At 32.3% G+C, this 21402-nt stretch overlaps 1 protein-coding gene and 1 long non-coding RNA gene across 3 annotated transcripts in view; both read left to right on the forward strand.

Annotated features, from left to right (window-relative positions):
• Positions 1–21402, forward strand: part of ZDHHC17 (zinc finger DHHC-type palmitoyltransferase 17) — an 86823-nt gene that overhangs the window by 40008 nt on the left and 25413 nt on the right. For both annotated transcript variants that reach the window (XM_045588274.1, XM_036456018.2), the window contains 5 exons: positions 1813–1890; positions 2467–2611; positions 8466–8530; positions 9157–9319; positions 16639–16764. In XM_045588274.1, coding sequence (XP_045444230.1) covers positions 2483–2611; positions 8466–8530; positions 9157–9319; positions 16639–16764 — 483 coding nt within the window. In that variant the 5' untranslated portion in view covers positions 1813–1890; positions 2467–2482. The remainder of the gene's footprint in view (positions 1–1812; positions 1891–2466; positions 2612–8465; positions 8531–9156; positions 9320–16638; positions 16765–21402) is intronic.
• Positions 16962–20342, forward strand: LOC118728928. The gene is made up of 3 exons (XR_004991049.2): positions 16962–19552; positions 19634–19637; positions 20037–20342. It is a non-coding gene; the product is annotated as an uncharacterized LOC118728928 (long non-coding RNA).

The raw sequence follows: 21402 nt of genomic DNA on the forward strand, positions 1-21402 counted from the left end.
AATGCCAGTTTAAAATTTTTAGAAAATATTTTCTATCAAAGCTGTTCTTTGAGCTGTACTTTTCTTTGGGCTCACAATATAATTTTCAGCTGTTACATAATCTCTGCCAGGTACCTTAAGAAACAGTTTAGGACTGGTTAAATGTCTGTGTTCAGATTATAAACATTCTGTATTTTTGTTCTAATTTACAGAATTTAAAACTGATATTTTGGACTGAAAATACTTTAGTATGGAAATATTTTAAGGTACTTTAAACTGTTTTACATTATAGAGTGGAATTGGACTCCTCACCGCACAGTGCTTTATAAGCACCAATTTAATAAATACTTACATAAAGCAGAAAATTTCTGACTCAAGCATGTAATCATGAATATACGAGGGGCCTGTTGCAAGAAGATTCCTGCAAATGGCCTCTGTGGCTGTGTGCACACCACCACCGCCCGCCCCGCCCCACCCTGCCCCTCCATCTTTGTTGGGTTAATTTGCATACTTACTCTGATTGGCTGTGGGCATAGCAAAGTTATGGTCAATTAGCATTTTTCTCTTTTATTAGTGTATATTAAATGTTTAGAATTGTGTATATTAAGAGTCTTTGCATTAAACTTACAACAATTTAAGAGCGCCAGTAATATACATACATCAGCAAACATTTGACGTGAAAATGCCTTAAATCAGCAGTCACCAACCTTTCAGACCTCACAGACTACTAGAGGTCTGCGGACTACCATTTGGCAATCGCTGCTCCAAAGGTTTCCTTAAACCAGCAGTCACCAACCTTTTGGACCTCACAGACCACCAGTAAATCATTTACTACAATATATTCAAGAGTCATTGCATTGATTATTCTTAAAGCAAGCATTATAAGAAGCAGCTAAATCTTATTCATTTCACAGGGCATCAAGGTGCTATGACATTAATATATTAAGCAGTGAGGTTACTCTTTTTAAAGCAACACAGCTTTAAAGATATAACAAACAAGGCATCATAAAAAACTTCTATTTATCTTTTATAATTTATAAAATTCTTTTGTGTGTATTGTTTGACTTAGTCTACAGTAAACTTGTGAGGTAAGTAAAGCTTAATAACCTGAGTGTCTTCTACTCATAGACCAGTAGTTCTCAACCTTTCTAATGCCTCGACCCTACTGTTATGAATCGTAATATAAATATCTGTGTTTTCCGATGGTCATAGGTGATCTTGCTAGTGTTTCTCAATCTGCTGTAGAGTCTAAGACCAACGGAAAACACAGATGTTTACATTATGGTTCATTAACAATAACAAAATTACAGTTATGAAGTAGCAACGAAAATAATTTTATGGTTGGGGTTCACCACAACATGAGGAACTGTATTAAAGGGTTGCTGCATTAAAAAGGTTGAGAACCACTTCCATAGACTGTCTAGCATGTTATATAGTTCTCTTGATTCCAAGATTCTGTCTACTGCTTTCTGAACCAAGTCTTTGTGGTTCTTTGACTGCTTGTGTTTTGTTTTTTTCTTGCTTTTTTACATGATTGTTATTTGGTATTGCTATTACCAAATGGTAACTTTTTGGTAACTTTAAATTTTTATGGTAACTTCAATTTTTTGATAACTTCAATTTTTCCCCCTTTTACTTCTAGAACAAAAGACAGTGATGTGTTTGATATAAAATTCTGCTAAATATATTTTTAAACTCTCAAACGATTATTTATCTTTTAAGGCATAAACTAGCTTGAGATCTAAAATGAAAAACATTTTTCTTTTTTTTTACATAATTTCTTGAAACTTGAAAATGAAAGTTATCTAAATTATTTAAAATTTTGTCTTACAGATACTACATTTCGAAAGGTGCTATTGTGGATCAGCTTGGAGGAGACCTAAATTCAACTCCATTGCATTGGGCAACAAGGTTTAAATCTGCTTCTGGATTTATTTTTCATTTTGGTTTCTTTATTAGTCTGTAACTAAGCAACTTTTTTAATGATATGCTATAATGAATAGGAAAACATATGCCAATAGTATTAGCATCATTATATTAATGTATTGTTATCTGTATTAGGATAAAAGTTTATTGTCCAGATGTCCTAAGGGAATTAACTAGGTATATGTTAATCCAATTAATTATATGATTGGGTTAAACTTTAGATTTGTAAATTTAATAATACTTTTGCAGCCTATATATATTACAATTAAAGAAGTTGCCCAGTTTACCAAATGATTACTATAATAATGGAATATGAGTAATAGAATATAGTAACTATTTATTACAGATTTATAGAAGTTATGAGTATCTAAGTTTCCAAGATAAGAATTAAGAACCATGAATCCTAAATGTGTCTTGACACATATATCTGTTATAAAATAACTTTAAAACTTATTTGTGTTACCTTTTTTTTTACCATTACCCTATTTAAAAGAAAGATCTTTCCAGGGGATACTATTTGAAATAACTGTATATCTAACTGTTTATTCTTTTATGCTTTAGACAAGGACATCTATCTATGGTTGTGCAACTGATGAAATATGGTGCAGATCCTTCATTAATTGATGGAGAAGGATGTAGCTGTATTCATCTGGCTGCTCAGTTTGGACATACCTCAATTGTTGCTTATCTCATTGCAAAAGGACAGGTAAAAAAAACACAATGGTGGATTTTAATCAGAAGTTCTTCATGGTTTAAATGCCTGATATCATTGGTGTTACAAGTAATAACCTGGTAATATTTAAATAACTAGAGGCTTGGTGCATGGAATTCATGCACTGGGGGATGCGGGGGAGGGAATGTCCCAATCTGGGACCCTTCCGGGGATGTTTGACTGCCAGTTTAGGCCCTATCCACAGGGAGTTGGACATCCCTCTCACAATCTGGACTGCTGGCTCCTAACCACTCTTCTGCCTGACTGCCTGTTTGCCTGATTGCCCCTAACTACTTCTGTCTGCCAGCCTGATAGCCCCTTAACCGCTCCCCTGCTGTCATGATTGACACTTGACTGCTCTCCTGCTGGCCCAATTGCCCCCAACTGCCCTCCCCTGCAGTCCTGGTAGCCTCCAACTGCCCTCCCCTGCTGGCCATCTTATGACAATGAGGGGGCGGCCATCTTGTAGTGGCCATCTTGTGTCGACATGGGGACGTCCATCTTGTGACGATGTGGGGGCAGTCATCTTGTGACGACATAGGGCGGCATCTTGTGGCGGCCATCCTGTGACAACGTGGGGCGGCCATCTTGTGACATGGGGGCGTGAGAGTCAATTTGCTTATTACCTCTATTATGTGGGATACTTTCTGATGGATGAAGAGAAAAAATAAATACAATATATACAGTAATTAATTTGATATTCAGCTATGTGATTCTTCATGTAGTTAACATAAAATTAAGGAAGGTAATCATGAACATATAATAGTCCATTAAGTTGGGCTTTTTTATTTCTGAGAGTAACAAAAGTGAATCCCAGAAAGTAAGGAAGAAAATTCAAGTATTTTTAAAAAAATATATCATCTGAACTCATTTAAACTTTTTGAACACATTACTGGCTATTTCCTGTATTAAGTACCTCTCGAGGGGGATAAAATCTTTAAGATCAGTTTTTCAGTTTCTGCTAAATAAAATAATGCTGCTTCACATATGCCAGAAAAGTTCTCATGATTTAAGTGGTTTTTCTGATTTTTTTCTGAATGTACATTGACTATAATCATGTTAAATATTACAAGTTTATATGTATCATGTTTTTGTAATAAATGTATCTTGTTGAAAGTATTGCCACTCGTTTTTCATTCATGTATTTTTTCTGGTTCTGGTTATGCTTAAATATTAGTTTTATAGCTAGGATCTCATAAGAGTAAGACAAATTATTTGAGTTTATTGTTATTAACATTTATTTTAATTTAAACTTTTATGCTGATTTAGAATTTGAATAGTATTTATTTTATGAATCCCTTAAGACTGGCAATGTCAAGCAATGACAGTTGTGTGTGTGCATTATAGCTTAGGAAAATGGTATAAACTGGTTAAGTTAATTGCTGAAAGGGGGAGTTTATTTCTTATTGTGTTAACAAACCATCCCAAAATTGATGGCTTAAGAACAACACCAGAATTTATTGTTTTTCACAGTTCTGTGGTTTGGCCTTGACTAGGTGGTTCTTCTTGTGATAATTGCTGGGAGCTGCAGTCATTTGGGAGCTCAGCTGAGCTAGAGGATAGCTCACTTAAACATACTTTGTACCTTGGTAGGAATGGCTAAAAGGCTGGGCTCAACTGGAATGCGACACAGCTTGGCTTCTGTCTTTTTCTCCATGCAGTCTCAGAACTTCTCCACATACCCCCGACCCCCATGTGATCTCTGCAGCAGGGGAAGTGGACTTACATGGTGGCTCAGAGGTCCCAACAGAACAGAAGCAGAAGCTGTTTGGCCTTTTTTAAATCGTAGGTGTTGAACTGGCACAGCAGCATTTCTCCATTTTTTCAGTTACAGCAAGTAATAGAGCCAGAACATGTTCAAAGTGATAATGCAAGGGTTTGAATTCCAGAGGTGAGGTTTACTGGGGCCATCATTGGAGACCAACTACAGGGGATTATCCTTGTTCTCCCACAGTTTCTTCTAGACTGGTGGTTGAAGGAGTAGATAGTGCCATAGCATATGACAGTATCTTTAATGGCTTTCTGTTTGCAGATATAATTTTATAATACTCAATTTTCCTTTGAGTTTTTAACTGGATAAGAAAAGAGTAAATCTTTGAGTCTTCCTGGTCTTTCTGTTGGTGCACTAATTTTGGAATTTGGATGCTTTCAATAATCTTTTCCAAGCATGTCAAACTTGTGGCCAGCAGTCCGCACTTTTGACATGCTTGGGTAGGCTATAAAATTATTAAAGAGCAATGGTTTCTACCTGTCATGGTACTTTTTGTATAATAAATGCATGATGATGATAATATATGTCTTTCAAAAAATTACTCTTTTTCATAAGTAACTTGTTTTTCTGCTTACAGCAGTAACACATGCATAATTAAATTATTCAAACCTAATAAAAGAGTATAATTTAGAAAATGAAATCTCCTTCCTCTCTCTCCCCCAATAGGGTTACTTCCTATAACAGTTTTGTGTGTATTTTTTCAGCATTTTTTACTTTGTATACTCCAGTATGTTGTAAAGCACACCCCTCTACTGTACATTACATTATACTTTGGGGTCCAAAGTCCTTCTTTGGCCTATGTGATCTAGCCCTGGATAACTCTCGAGCTTAACTTCTGCCATCTTACTCTGCTTTAACTATCCCAGTCTTGCTGTTTCTTGATCAACTCTGATAGGTTATTGTCTTAAGGCCTTTGTGTTTGCTGTTTCTTCTGCTTGGTAAATCCTTTCCTCAGATAGTCATAGTTCTCTTTCTTTAATCAGTTGATTCGAGACCCATCCGTTGAGAACCGCTAGCAGGGTTGCCTAAGACCATCGGGAAACACAGATATTTACGTTACGATTCATAATAGCAAAATTACAGTTATGAAGTAGCAACAAAAATAAATTTTATTAGTTTTGATTAGTTCCCAAGTATAAACAGTAATAAATAAGTATATTTTTATTTCTTCTTTCCTCTTTCACTGACTTTAGTCAATAATACTGTTTTTTCATAGTATTAACATTGTTCTGATAAATATAACTACATTTCTGTTACTTGATTTTTCAGCTTTAAATAACATCCTTTGAGTTATAACTATTATACATTAGGCACTCATCATACTTTTTTTCAACCTTTTCTATTCCCTTACCCCCATTTTTTGTTAATTGGAGCAATTTTACATTTTTAGGACATATAACATTTCCATACAGTTTGTCATTCTATTCTTCACAAATGTTTCATTTTAGTTATACCATTAAATATATTTAGCACTCACTACCAATTCTTTTGGATGATTTTCAGGAGAAAAAGGGAAAATGCTAAGTTACAGATCCCTGTTAATCATCTAATTCCCATAAGCTATTGATCTGGGCTTGTTAATTCTTCCTAATAGAGAATACCCATACATCCAGACTGAACTTGGAAAAGAAGTACCAAGTTTTAAATCCTGATCCAAAGAGAGAAAAGGTTGAATTTCATTTTTCTTTTAGTACTCTAGAGATGTGACATAATTTTACAATTTTTATTTATTGATTTTCTAATGCCATCACTTTTTTAAAAGGAAATGAAAAAACAAAAAGGAAGAAGAAATGTAAACATAATAATTTACCTGTTTGTTTTAATTGGGCATCAAATTTATTTTAGCTTTCTTAAAACCTTGACAGCTGAAGGAGGTAAAATAAGATAAAGTACTTAACTCCCATGTAATAAACAAGGAAGCTTGCCATTTTTTAGAGAAGATTTTTTAATTAAAAAAAATCAATGTATATAGTATTGGAAATATTGTGTGAGGTTACATGGAATGTTCCCCAAAATATTTAAAATAAAACCAGAAATGGATTTATAATAGATAAGGCATAGCATTTAATTACATTATTCATGATGAGATCATTAGTAATGACATCATTAGTTTAGTTTGTTCTAGTTTGTGTAATGTAGTGGTTCTCAGCTTTTTTCTGCCTCCGTACACTTGGAAATATTGATATTTGAGACATACTCTCATCAGTAATCATGGCTCACAGAGAACTGCTTCATAAAGATATATGTTTTACAGTGTACTCACTGTAAATTCACTCTCTCTCCACTGACTGGTAATTAGATAACACAGGTCAGATTAGAACTGCTGGTTTAATGTAATTCAGGAGTGGGTGATGGGGTAAGGGGGAAGAGGAAACTTTTTTGTTGAATGTCTGTTGTATTCCAGGCGTTGGACTAGGTACTTTACACGTAGGATTCCATTTAATTCTTACAAGGGTCTTATAGCATTTTTTGTACGTATTTGTATTTTTTAGATGAGGACGGTGAGGCTTAGAATTAAAGTAATTTTTCCAGTCTTATAGCTATTAAGTGGTAGAGCTGGGAATTCAAAACCATGTCAGTCTTATTCTAAAGCCTGTGCCTTTCCCAAGAGTAGATGGATAAAAATGTCTTTTCATTTAATGAATGATTTTTGATCATCTACTGTGCTGGACACTGAGAATATGTGAATTTAACATAATTTTGAACCTCAACTCCTAGTTAATGAGACAGATGCTTCAGTCATATAGGTTTATGGGTCCAGATTGGAATGAATTAGGAGAGAGAATTAGGAATGAATTAGGAGAGAGAATTTTAGGGAAGTGAAACTGATAAAATCCCTGATACATCAGAATGTCTTGAAGTTAGACTTGGATAATTAGGGAAGAAATGCTGAGTAGGTGGTAGTTTTCATTTCAGTTTGCTTTAAAAAAAAAAAAAAAAAAAAAAAAAAACTAAGCAAAAGAGGGGGAAAGATGTACGTACCAAGTAAAGCATAAAGTTGGGTAGTAGAAGAAAAGTAATCATGGTTTATTCATGATTTTGCTGGGAAGTCACATATTTATAATAATGTAACTATCAAGTGTTTTAGAACCAAAATTACAATTCTCTTAAGAGGGAAGAACAAGAAAGGTATATACTTGTGATGGCGCAGGGAGAAGAAAGAGAAATTCTCATTTTGCAAACTGAAGAGGTCTCAAAAGATAATGCCTGGCATTGAAAAATTAAAAAGTAGCAATTTAAGCATTTTATTTTAAGATATGGAGGTAAATACCAAAATAATGGACTAAAAAGGTAAAAATAGTGGGGAGTAAGGCAGAGAACTGCTTTATCACCACATACTTCGCAGAATTATTTAACTAAAAATGTACGTGCATAACAATAGACTAAAGAGAAAACACTAAATTTATTTAAATGATTAAAAAGATAGGTCTTGCCGAAACCAGTTTGGCTCAATGGATAGAGCGTCGGCTTGGGGACTGAAAGGTCCCGGGTTCGATTCCGGTCAAGGGCATGTACCTTGGTTGCGAGCACATCCCTGGTGGGGGGTGTGCAAGAGGCAGCTGATCGATGACTCTCTCTCTCAACGATGTTTCTAGCTCTCTATCTCTCTCCCTTCCTCTCTATACAAAATCAATAAAATATATTTTTAAAAAATTAAAAAAATAAAATAAAAATAAAAAGATAGGTCTTTTAGTCATTGTTTTGAAATGCTTAGGAATAAACAGTTTCATTATTCCCTTCTATTATGACTAAGTATAAAATAAGTTTTTAAAGACTTTAATTATTTAATCTTTGTGGCTGAAAGATCAAAAGTAGGTGAAGATATTTAAATACAAAACATTGAAAGGTTGATTAATAATGCATCCTAAAAAGGAAAACTATAAATATGTGTTAAGTATATCTTTAATATATACATCAATTAAATATTTACATACACATTAAAATAATTAGTGACAGTGAATAGTTTTACTTTGAAGTTAAGAAAAAAAGTTTTATAAATCACCCATGATAGAATAAATTAGATTTTTCCAAGTAAATTGTTTAGGAATTTAATAATTTTTTTTTATACTCTATCAGGATGTAGATATGATGGATCAGAATGGAATGACACCTTTAATGTGGGCAGCTTATAGAACACACAGGTATGTATGCATTATAAAATACTTATTTACATCATTTTCAACATAATAAAATGTAAATAGTTGAAAAGAGAAAGCAGTTAATGTTATACTTGTTAATAAATTTTTCATTATGAATACATAGTATATGTCATAAATAACCTTTTTGGATGTTCTAATTTCTACGCTTACCTTTATCTTAGTAATGTAGTACCTTACTCTATTTTCTTTCAACAATTTCTAAGAATGGAAGAGGAAGCAATGAATTTTTTCATGTGATTTGCATATTAACAAATTTCATATATTAATACATTGCCTTAAATCATTTTTGGAACAATCCAGATTTAAATTTAAAAATTCAATTGTTTAATTATATAGATATTTAAGACATAATTCCAAGATCAAAAAAAGAAAATATCAGGACCAAGTATGTTCTCTCTTAGAACTACATTACTTTATACAGTATTTCACATACTTAATACTTCATATTAAATTATTATCTCATTTGTGATTATAAAGTTGTTGAGTATAGATTAGAGGAGAAGTGTTCCAAGATGGAATGCAAATTCAAACAGTCAGTTTAGTATCTGTAATGATTTCTATAATTGAAATTAGGGTTGTTGTTGTTGTTGTTTTTTTTTCCTTTTCAGTGTGGATCCAACTAGATTGCTTTTAACATTCAATGTTTCAGTTAACCTTGGTGACAAGTATCACAAAAACACTGCTTTGCATTGGTCAGTACTAGCAGGGAATACCACAGTCATTAGTCTTCTTCTGGAAGCTGGAGCTAATGTTGATGCCCAGAATGTCAAGGTAAAAATATCCTATATTTATTATGCTGTGTGAAATGTGGTTATAAGAAACAAATTTCTCAATAATCCAGGTTTTTTCACAAATTGTCAAAGATGGAAGAAACTTATTTAAGCTCAACCCTTTGCCTTTATGCAAGAAATTTTTTTTGAAAATTTATTTCTTCTTTTAGTATTTTCAGATTTTGGTGCCCTTTTCATTAGTGAATTCTTATTACTTTTGGAAATTATATAATCTGTATTTTTATAGCTGAAGGAAATAGTGTTTGGTTTCTTTAAGAAAATCATTACAGAGAATCACAAGTTTATACTTAAACCACATTACCCTTAATAACTTTTAGTAATTCCTTGACTAGGTCATTTATTGTCTTTTTTGTTAAAGGTTTGATAAACACTTTTTTGATGTTTATAAAGAAAACCTCTCTGTTCCAGATGCTGGACTAATCCAGGAAAAGTACACAAAATTATCTAAGCAAAGCTCAATTACCATTTATACTCTGAGCATTTTGAAATTTGTAGGCATTTTATGGATATTTGTAAGAATGTTCTTTTGGTAGTCTTAAATTTTGGGTAACCATTCTCATTTTTAAAGCTTAAGTATCTACCTTGTTTTTTAGCAACAGATTCTTTCTGTGAAATTACTAAACTTTTATATTTTTAAATGTTTTCATTGCTTTTAGAGAGAGCAAGAAAAGGCTATATTCCTAAGAAACCTCATCCATTGGCTGCCTCTTATGTACCCCTATTGGGGATTAAGCCCACAACCCGGGCATGTGCCCTGATTGGGAATTAAATCAGGGACCTCTTGGTTCATGGGTTAATGCTCAACTACTGAGCCACATCATCCGGGCTAAACTTTTAAATATCGTCTTTTAGTAATGTGTATTCATAAATAACTTTGTGTCAATAACAGATGTTCTTTAATTTTGACTATAAACCATAGTATTTTCTGAGTCATGTTGTTTTAAATTTCTAAGGAATATGTGGTAATTAAATATGAAAAGGGTTCAAGCACATAATAATATGAAATGGCAATCAAAAAGTAGGTTATCTCCTGCTGGATCAGGACATCTATTTATTCTCTTGTATTACTGTACAGTCAAATGCTCTACCACTGAGCTATACCCCCAGGATTCTTGTATTACTCTAAAAAGTAAAGCTTAAACTACTAAAATGAAATAGCTTAGACTAGATATAAGATGCCTAATGTAGTTAATATAACCAATATTTAGAAATGAGTATAATTAAAAATATTTAAAAGTAAATATTATATACTGTATTGGAAACTAAGAAATTAAAAAAAAAATTCTTTATCTTCTTAAAAAAAATAAAGTCTTCTTGTTCCTACCCAAAGTGATAAGAGCGGTTTTGTCTGCAAGTTAACATGCCATAGTGCCTGACAAATGATGGGTACCCTTAAATATTTGGTGACTGACAGAATGGTGATTTGTGTAGTCTTGAGCTTTACTGTTAGTTATCATGACTTAGGTAATATGCTTCTCTGCTATTCTGAAATTATAGGGAGAAATTTTTGCTTTTCCATACATTTTAAAATAGGAAACGGAAATGTTCATTATACTGTAATTAGTAAGTTAGGGATTAAGACCTAAAGTATAAGGAAGGAGTTTGACTAACTCTGACCAATATCCCTATAAGAAAAAATCAGTGAGATTACCTTGTATTTTATAACCTGAATTGTTTTAGAGTGCTATTTTTATTCTTTCCTTTTATTTGCTACCAGTCATTCCTACAATAATTATGCCTCCAAAATTTTAAGATTTTTAGTATTATATTATTGAAAAGATAGAACCAGATTCAATATGGCAAATAATGAATCTTCATAGATTCTGCCAAGAGCCATATCAATGTTAAAATTGTGGTTAATACCAAGGAATTATGACAGTATGACTACAGCTTTCTGGAATTTGAAACTAGTAGCTATATATTTTATTGAGCATTTAAAAATATATTTTCTATTCATATAAAATTTTAGATAATTTCTCCTTGATTAAGATTTTTAAGAATTTGAGGTGTAGTTTGTAAATTTAATGTCTTTCAAAATAAATAGTGAACACTTGCACAACCTTTTGAATAGTCTTAGTAAGAGAAATAATCTATAATGAATCTACACAGAAAAGTAATGATAAGAATAGAGATATTTGAAAATATTTAAATGGTTTGAGCCTCATATTTTTAATGTTTTTTCTAGGTTTAGACACATGAATTATTTGGTGCCAACATAGGATAAATGGAATGTAGCTTCCTTAACTAGTACAGTTCATGTGAATACTGTGCAGAGTCTACTGTCAATAATTAAGATAATTATTGTGCCTGTAGAACTTTGTAATGGTATATTTTAAATCACTTTCTTTTTATGAAAATTTCTTTTTATCTGACATGTATAATCAGGGTTTTTTATTGATAAGAATATTTTAAATGTAATTAATTCCCTGATAGTTTCTGGAGGGATATTATTTTTAAAGAAAGTCTAAGGAGTTGCTTCATTTGCCCAGGGAACATTTATACTTTCCAAGTAAAAATAATCATTTTATCTACACTGGTGGAAAAGTAGATTTTTGTTTTAGAATCCACTTTATGTAATTAAAATGATTAAAATAAGTATCAGATGCCTATTCTACTGGAATCTGACATTCCTAATATGCTGAAGTCTAGTCACCACCTTCTAATGGAAGTCATTTATTCATTCAACAATGTTCAATGCTGTGAAATCGAAGTATTTAAGAGAGATGAAGTCTCTATTCTCTCAGAATTTGCATTGTATTGAGGGAACAGATAATAGTACATTAAACACATATGTACACATAAGCAAATGGAGTAGAGTGATGATGGTTGAGGGAACCACATCATGTGAGTGATTTGTGAATGCCTCTGACGAGATGACATTTGCTGTGAACTTGTCGGATGAAAAGGACTCAATTATGCAAAGATAATTGAGGGAAAATTTACCATGTAGAGCAAGCATGTCAAACTCGTGGTCCACAGGCTGCATAAGGCTCACAATGAATTTTTGCGGCCCAGCCAATATAAAGGTGTGAGCAGTTATTTACAATTATGAAAGGAAATAAGTCTCCAATCAGATCCAGAATTACTGACTTTCACCTTGGGTCAGTTTTGAAAGTAATCACTGCGAACAAGATTTTCCCCGAAGTAGGAAAGATAGCAGAGAAGAGATGTTAAGTGTCAGAAAAAAAACACTAATTTTATCATTGCTCTTTTTCTTTTTTAATGTTATAATTTTCAGAATAAACCTATGAGAATTGAAGCTTTTGATTTTTGTTTGTTTGTTTGTTTGTTTTTTGCGGTCCACATAAACTTAAATCTTGTTTATTTGGCCTTTGAGTTTGACATGCTTGATGTAGAGGAACCTGCAAGGGCAAGGCATAGGGATAATGAATAAGCCAAAAATTAGCTTGCCATTTTAGAAGTGCAAAACTGATAGCCTTGACCGATAGCAGAGAACAAGGAAGTGAAGCCACTGAGAGAAGCAGGTGCCAGATTATACAGGGCCATGATAAGGGGCTTAAATTGTATTCTCAGTCATGGGAAACAAAAGGAAGGATTTATGTAGGCTGGTTATATAATCTTTGTGCTGTAAATATTTTTAAAAGATTACTTTAGTTGCTGTAGGAAGAATAGCATCAGAATTAAGAAAATGAAAGGGATGGGTGAAGATCAGTTAGGCCCGTGGTCGGCAAACTGCGGCTCTCAAGCCACATGCGGCTCTTTGGCCCCTTGAGTGTGGCTCTTCCACAAAATACCACGGACTGGGTGAGTCAGTTTTGAAGAAGTGGCATTAGAAGAAGTTTAAGTTTTAAAAAATTGGCTCTCAAAAGAAATTTCAATCGTTCTGTTAATATTTGGCTCTTTTGACTAACGAGTTTCCTGACCACTGAGTTAGGCTATTGCAGTAAGTCAGGCAAAAGATGATTTAGTTTAGCTTATTTAAAAAAAAAAAAAAAAAAAAATATATATATATATATATATATTATACCATTTGATACTTTTTCTTTTTTTTTCTTTTTTAATATATTTTATTGATTTTGTACAGAGAGGAAGGGAGAGAGATAGTTAGAAACATCGATGAGAGAGAGTCATCGATCAGCTGCCTCTTGCACACCCCCTACTGGGGATGTGCCCGCAACCAAGGTACATGCCCTTGACGGGAATCGAACCCGGGACCTTTCAGTACCCAAGCTGACGCTCTATCCATTGAGCCAAACCGGTTTCGGCTAGTTTAGCTTATTATTGTAGGAATAGAAATAGTGATAAGTGAGTTGATTTAGAAATTATAGAGTAAAAATGAAGAGGTAGGTTAGATGTGAAGGTGAAAGAAAATATCATTGATGGTACTTTTTTGTTTGAATAACTGAATGCCTTGTGATATATATTAAGGTTGTGAAGATTGAAGGAAAACTTCTGGGGTGAAGGTGATAGCAATTGGTTCTGCTTTACTCATATTTAATTTGAGTGGTGTCTTTTACCTATGTGGAATGCCAAGCTAATTAAATAAACTTAAATTGCTGCAAAGTTTGACACAAAAAAAGAAGAAAAAAAAGTTTGAAAGGGAAAAGTTTATTAATTAAAAAACAAGCCAAGATTTTTTGTCCAGTAATTTGACAAGTAAAGTTGATTTATACCTGTATATTTTTTATTTCAAGTCTTAAGAGTTTGTTATTAATCATGAATTATGACAAAAAGATGTAGCATACGAATCTGGACATGGCTTTAATAGCCAGTAAAAGTTACATTCTTTAAAGAATATGATAAATTATATTTTTTGTTATAATTGTTATATAACTATCAGCTGATTTTCTAAAATAGCTATTTTCTAAATAAGGCAAAGCTTAAGTTTCTTAGAAATCTCATTTTATATTAGATTTATTTACCCTTGTAAGTTAGTTATTTGACTAAGGAATTCAGTTCTTTTAATGTATAAACAAATGATTATTTTATCAAAAGAATATAGAACTTATTTTGGAGACAATTAATATTAAATGGTAGGCAACTTTAAAATGGCTATTTTGATCTGTAGAAGGATAGAAAAGGCCATATACCCCAGACTAGAGCTTCTTTTATTAGAGGGTGGATCCATGGACCTCTGAAATTATTATTAAAAAATTAAATTTCAGCTTTTCTAGAAGGCTTTCATCTGATGATTTAAAAAAATTTAAGAACTTAGATAATAGTTACATAGGATAAATTTGAATTTCAAGTAGTAACAATGGGGGGAGTTATTTGGGAATACTAAGATTTTTTTTAAATGACCTATGTAGTTATCCTTTTTTATGGTAACATCTCATTTGTGAGTTAAAAAAAATATTTTACCCCCCTGCACATCTTTTTGGTTATGCAGATAAATATAGATGAATTGGGTATTGAGAAAACAATCTCGGAGTAATGCCCAAGCATTTGTAATTTTTTTTTCTAACATGATCTGAGGACATAAATTTTAGCTTGCTAAGAATGTAAAATTACTGAGCTTTGTTAATTAACATATTGGAAGACATATATAGTTTCTTGAAATGAGGTAAGGAACTGTTTTTAGAAAGTAGTTTTATCTTTTAAGTACCTGACCTAGATGGTCTCCAAGGAAGAAGTTTCCTTCGTTTTAATAATGAAATTCAGTCTAACTTAGGCAAAATATGATCACCCAACTGTCTACCTTCCATAGTGTTTATTTATCTGACCAAAATCCTTGAAGAATTTCTTTTATTACATGTCACATCATCCATAAATACTCCATTTAAGAGATGTTATTGTTTACTATTTTAGCTAACACATGGAGTGATCAGATAAAGACTTGATTTGGAACCCTGGTTTTAATACAGTTCTTTAAATTAATTGCTTGTTTATTTTACCAGCTGAATAAAAGAACTATACAAAAGCAGTCAGTTGACTAGAGGAGTAGTTGAAAGACTTCTTAAAGCTCCCTCCATCTTTTTATCTAGGCAATCCCTAGGTGTCACATGGCCCTCTAGTGGAAGGGATGCTCAGCTGGACCGAGGCAACTGCAGAATATTCTCTGGGAGTTGTTATCCAAGGGATTGCTTTTATTCAGGTAATCTTTATAGTTTGGATTAATTAGCTGGTTCTAACAATTTAGGTGATAGAATCTTTGAATAGGTAAGGAGATATTTAAAAATAAATAATCGTATTTGTGGAAGACTCACCTAGATTAGCCTGTTCCTAATTAAATACAATTGCTCTTTTTATTAAAGGATTGGTTGGGCTCTCTGTTGTTATTTTGGTGTTATAGTTGTTGCTATTGGTGGTAGTGGTGTGTTTATTTTTTTGTTTGCTTTTTAAAATTTTTTAAGTTTTTTTTTTTAAAAACTGTACTTTATACTTGATAATCATTCCTCTAAGTAAGGCACCCAAGGCTCCTTATTCATTTATTTTCATATAGTTTTTAAAATTAAAATGTTAATATTTTTTTCTTCTTTTTAAAGTTATTTTAAATATTCATTGATACATTCTTGAAATTTTGGCAAATTTGGAAAATGTTTAATTTCACATTTATACTTGAAGTATTAGATAAATAGTGGAGACTATTAAATAGAATAGATATGTAGGTGTCTGATTAATTTAAAGGAGAAGATCTTAATACAGGCATAAAGAAGCATAGATCTAGAATTAGGGATGCTATTTCTTACTTTCTTGAAACCGTTTTAGTTCTGTTCACTTGTATTCCTTGGCATTCTTTTTCTTGAGATAAAAGGGAACTACAAGTTCATAACTTGAGGTTCACTCTTTTTTGGTTACTGCTTTTATTCTCTTTGGAAATTTCTATGGATGAATGAATTTAAGGTGATCAAGAATGGCAATACAACAGTAGAAGAAGTAGAAATTGATTTTTTTATTCCTGTATTCATCTTCAAACTTGTCATCATTAAAATTAAACTGAAAGAGTTCTGAAAATTTGGTAATATAACAGGATATTATGTAGCAATTACTATTACTAATGAAACCTTTAATGAATATGAAATAACTGATAAACTGTTTTAGACTCTGATCCAGCAGGTACTAAAATACCTACTTTTTGATTTGCTTTCTAAAATAAGCCAAAATGTAAGCACAAATAGAATCTATATGAGTAAATACATATTTTGATTGTACCTTGAATGGGAAAGCATAAGTAATATTTAATGATTTTTAGATTCTTTTAGTAGTTGACTGCCCAATATAAAAATAATAATGAGCTAATATGCATTCAATTTATTTTTATGGATGTGCTTTAAAAGTTAGTAACTAAAATATTTTGTTTTTATTATTAATATGAATTTCTTCCACTTATATTATCAGGGTGAATCAGCACTTGATTTGGCAAAGCAGAGAAAAAATGTCTGGATGATCAACCATTTGCAAGAGGCAAGACAAGCAAAAGGATATGATAATCCATCTTTCCTTAGAAAACTGAAAGCTGATAAGGTAAGTTCATGACTGAAAAATTTCAAATATCTAGTCTTTTTTAATAAGACTCATAAATTAAAAAAAAATTTTTTTTATTGATTTCAGAAAGGAAGGGAGAGAGAGAGCAAGAGAGAGAAACATCAACAGTGAGGGAGAATCATTAATCAGCTGCCTCTTGCATGCCCCTTACTGAGGTTATGAGGATCTTGATGCCCTTGACTGGAATCGAACCTGAGACCCTTCAGTCTTCAGGTCGATGCCCTATCCATTGAGCCAAATCAGCGAGGGCAAGCATACTTTTTTCTCATGAGCATTTACAGCCTTTAATTTTGACATTTGCCGATATAATATTTAAATATTTCACCCAGCATACAATGAAGGTAGATAGCAAAGTTTCTCAAGGCTCTGCCTATTTGACTGATGGTCTGTTTGTGTTATCTAATAATTAAGAAGGGTATATGTGAGATTGTTTAAATCTCATAAATTTTAGTTCATTGATTCAGCTGGCCTTAGTTAAGTAATTGATAAAAGTTTTTTCCTGTTCAAGTACATTTGTTAATATGGTAATCAATTGTAAAAAATCTTAGTCCCAATACATATCTTTTTAACTACTCAAGTCTACCTCTAATTAAGTTAAGCTATTCATTCTTTTGTGATGTTGTAACCTTTTTAAAGGAGAAGAAACATTTTTTCACTTCTCTATAGAAATCCCATTTTAGACCTTTTATATACCTTTAATTTAAACTGTGTGACTTTTGGCTCAGTTGCCCATTTATATGGTTTCAAAATCAAGAAAATTTTTCCAAAAGAGTTGGTATTTCTTAAAAATTCCCCTCAAAAAAATAGCTGATTGACAATTTCTTTATTTACCTAAACAATTAACAAGGTATTTTCTAACTTGTCAAAAGTAAAAACTTGAATACCATACATATCTTATGCATGTCTTCCTCAAGTTGTTCCAGTGGTAAAACTATTAGTGTAAATTTAATATTGATCTGTCTGTTATCAGAACAAAATGACAAGTTTTGAATAAAGGGAAACACACTTGAAAGCATCCCTCATTTACTTGTAGTTCAGACTTCCTTAATGAGCTGAAAAGTTCATTGTTGTATTATTTAGGCATCAGAAAAATTAAATTTATAGTTTATAAACTTGCCTATTTTCTATGCCATGGTTGAGAATAATGAACAATTTTTGCAAGTTATGTTAACTCTTATTTCACCATTAGTTACGATATAAATATAGTTTATTATTTATTTTCTTTGGTGTTGCTCCATCCTCCAGAATTTAGAGCAGTTTTGCTCAGCAGAGTGAAAATGGCTGATATCTTATAATAACTAAGCTAGTAATTAAAGAATCTTCTATTACTTCAGGGTGTCTTATAATCTTTATGCTTTCATTTGTTTAGTATAACTGTTCTAAAGTTGTTGTTTTTTTAAATATATTGTCAGATGAAAATGACATTTTAAATTCTAGATCTTCATTAACATATAAAGTAATTTACAGCAATAATGAACTATATATCAGGTTTGTGTATTTGAACATGATCTGTTTTTTAAAAAAAGAACTTCATTAAAAAGTTTAGCACAGTGTTACTAACATTTATTATTATTGTGATTAGTTTAGAAGTCAAGTATTACTGTGTTGTTGTTTTTTGTTTTGACTTAATAGCCTTAAATATGTTACCTTTTTGAAAAGGTTAGTAGATAAAAATAGATGATGATTAGGGGCTTTGTGGAATTAAGTACTTATAATTATGTAGACTATTCTTTTTCTATCTCAAATTAGAGAAATGTAAATTATGATCATGACTTTATTTGTTAGTCTGTAAAGTATATTCTGAATTTAAAACTAAGTAAGAAGACAGCAAGTCCTAGGATTCAATAGTATATACCAAAAATAAGTCATTTGAAATGGGAAAAAGTGTTCTTGTTGTTGTTTTGGACAGTGCTAATAGACAATTAGATATGGAAGGAATTTTGATTTTAGAACTTGGGTTTTTAAAGTGAGAAAATTTTAGACAGGCAGATTTATTAACTTGCTTAATAAAAAGTTAGATGAAAATACCTAAATTAGTATTTCTGCACATTTAAAAATCCATGATCCCTTTTGTTTACAGTGGATATCTCACAATATCTTCTTTTTAAATGTTGTTTATTGATAATGTGATAATAAACCCGGGAATATGAAGTACATGTACTTTTTCCTATTCCTCCTAAGTAACTAAAACACCTGGACATTATTTACAAAATAAATGTAAAAAGACTGTGGAAGATGGAGAGAACATGGCAAAATGACTAGGGAACTCAGGCTTCAAAGAATAACATGGTGTTGAGTTCCCTGTGTTTTCTTTTGTTTATTTTTGCCTCATTTACCAGTATCCCAGAAGAGGAGTCGACAAAGCCAACAGCCTAGAATCATGAATGGGTGCAGACAAAAAAGCTTGCAACAAAAAGTCTGCTCTCTATTCAAAGGACAAAAAATAAAATAAGAATTTAAAAAAAGAAGAAGGAAAAAAATTTCAAAAGCTTTTAGAAAATAACTTTCTACTATATCCAAACACTACAGAAAATGCTGTGGCCCCATCCTGATTCACACAGCAAAGGCCAGAACTTCTGTCCTTTCCAGGCTATAATGAGGTGCTTCAACTTCTCTCCAGGGATGGTATCAGAAAAAGGCTGCGTAGACAGTGGGGACTTTGATTCCCACTGGCTGTGAATGATGTTCCATCCACTGCTGTGTCAGTGGAGAACACATAGGAAATAGTAATGAGGCACACCTAACTTTTCTAGCCAGGGAGATATCAGTGTTTTATCGTAAATCAGCAAGATATATACGAGATGCCTTTATGAGCCAATTAATTAGGAGTCTTTATTCGGGCCCAGAGGGAGGTGTTTCCCAAATTTCTGAGCCCCGACATAGAACAAGTTTCCCATATTTACACCTTTTGAGCTTCTTTTTCTTCTGCAGATTTCATAAAGAGCTCTGTGTAGGTTATTGTTACAGACAGTTTGTAACCTTGAATACATAATGAACCAATACTTGGCATAAGAATATGGGAATTATTATCAGTATCAATATTAGTCTGATATGTCACATGGCTAGCTTGCAAGGTCAGACAGCTAAATTTTTATCTTTTTCTATTATTCAAACTAAAACAGTTATTTTACAGAATAAGGGACTATCTAAAAACAACAGAGTTGACTTACAGAATAAGAGACTGTCTAAGAATAACAGAGTAGTTCAAACAGCAGTTTTTCAAAGGAGGAATTACTATGTTTCATCAGTAGTGGTTCATTGGAGGCCTACAAGTTCCAGCTTTGCTCAGCAGTAATGAGGAGCCCTGTTGAGGCCAAGCAAGAATCTTGGACTTCCACCCACCTGGCAGGAGTGAGAAAGTACCTCACCCCCCTCCTAGCCTACATCAGAGGAATCCATCTAAAATAAAAGGTTTAAGATCTATTATCTCACAATACTCAATATGTCCAAGTTTCAGTTGAAAATCACTCATCATGCTAAAAGCCAACGAGATTTAAAACAAAAAAGAATCAACAGATGCCAACAATATGAGATATGTTAAAATTATCTGATAAGAGATTTTATTTATTTATTTTTAAAATATATTTTATTGATTTTTTTACAGATAGGAAGGGAGATAGAGAGCTAGAAACCTCGACGAGAGAGAGACATCGACCAGCTGCCTCCTGCACCCCCCCCACTGGGGATGTGCCTGCAACCAATGTACGTGCCCTTGACCAGAATCGAACCTGGGACCTTTCAATCCACAGACCGAAGCTCTACCACTGAGCCAAACCGGCTTCGGCTGATAAGAGATTTTAAAGCAGCTATCATAGAAAGGCTTCACCAATTAGTTATGAACATGCTTAAAACAAATAGAAATTAAAATTTCAGGAAAGAAAAAGAAATACAGAAATAGAATATAAAGAAAAACCAAATAAAAAATTTAAACTGAAAATTACAGTAACCAAAATTAAAAAAAAACAACACCTCATTGGATGGGTTCAATAGCAAATTTTAGAGTATAGAAGAAAGAATCAGTGATCTTGAAGATGGAACAATAAAAATTACCCATTTTGAACAACAAAAGAAAATAAACTGGAAAAAAACAACAACAACAGAGGCTTAGGGATCTGTGGTTATAACAGAATATCTAACATTAATATGATTGGAGTCCCAGAAGAAGAGAAGAAAGAGGGTGAAGCTAAAAAAGTTCTCAAAGATAAAATGGCCAAAAATTTCTCCAATTTGGCAAAAGACAGAACTACAGAATTAAGAAGAAGAACAAATCCTAAACAGAATAAACACAAAGAAATCGTCACTAAACACATCATAGTCAAGCTTCTGGAAAAAATAAAAATCTTAAAATCCCTTTACCAATAGTGGCATCAAAATTCAAATGACTGGATTTCTTTCTCATCAGAAGCCATAGACCTCAGATAGAACTGACACGTTTTCCAACTGCTGAATGGAAAGAACTATCAACCCCATACAGTGGAAAAATATATCTTAGGAATGAAAGAAAATCAACACATTCTCAGATAAAAACTAAGAATTTTTCATCAGCACAACTATTCTAAAAGAATGGCTAAGAAAAGTTCTCTAAACAAAAGAAATGAAATCAAGAATCTTAAAATT

The sequence above is a fragment of the Pipistrellus kuhlii genome, unplaced genomic scaffold, assembly GCF_014108245.1.
Source record: "Pipistrellus kuhlii isolate mPipKuh1 unplaced genomic scaffold, mPipKuh1.p scaffold_m20_p_3, whole genome shotgun sequence".
Taxonomy (NCBI): Eukaryota; Metazoa; Chordata; class Mammalia; order Chiroptera; family Vespertilionidae; genus Pipistrellus; species Pipistrellus kuhlii.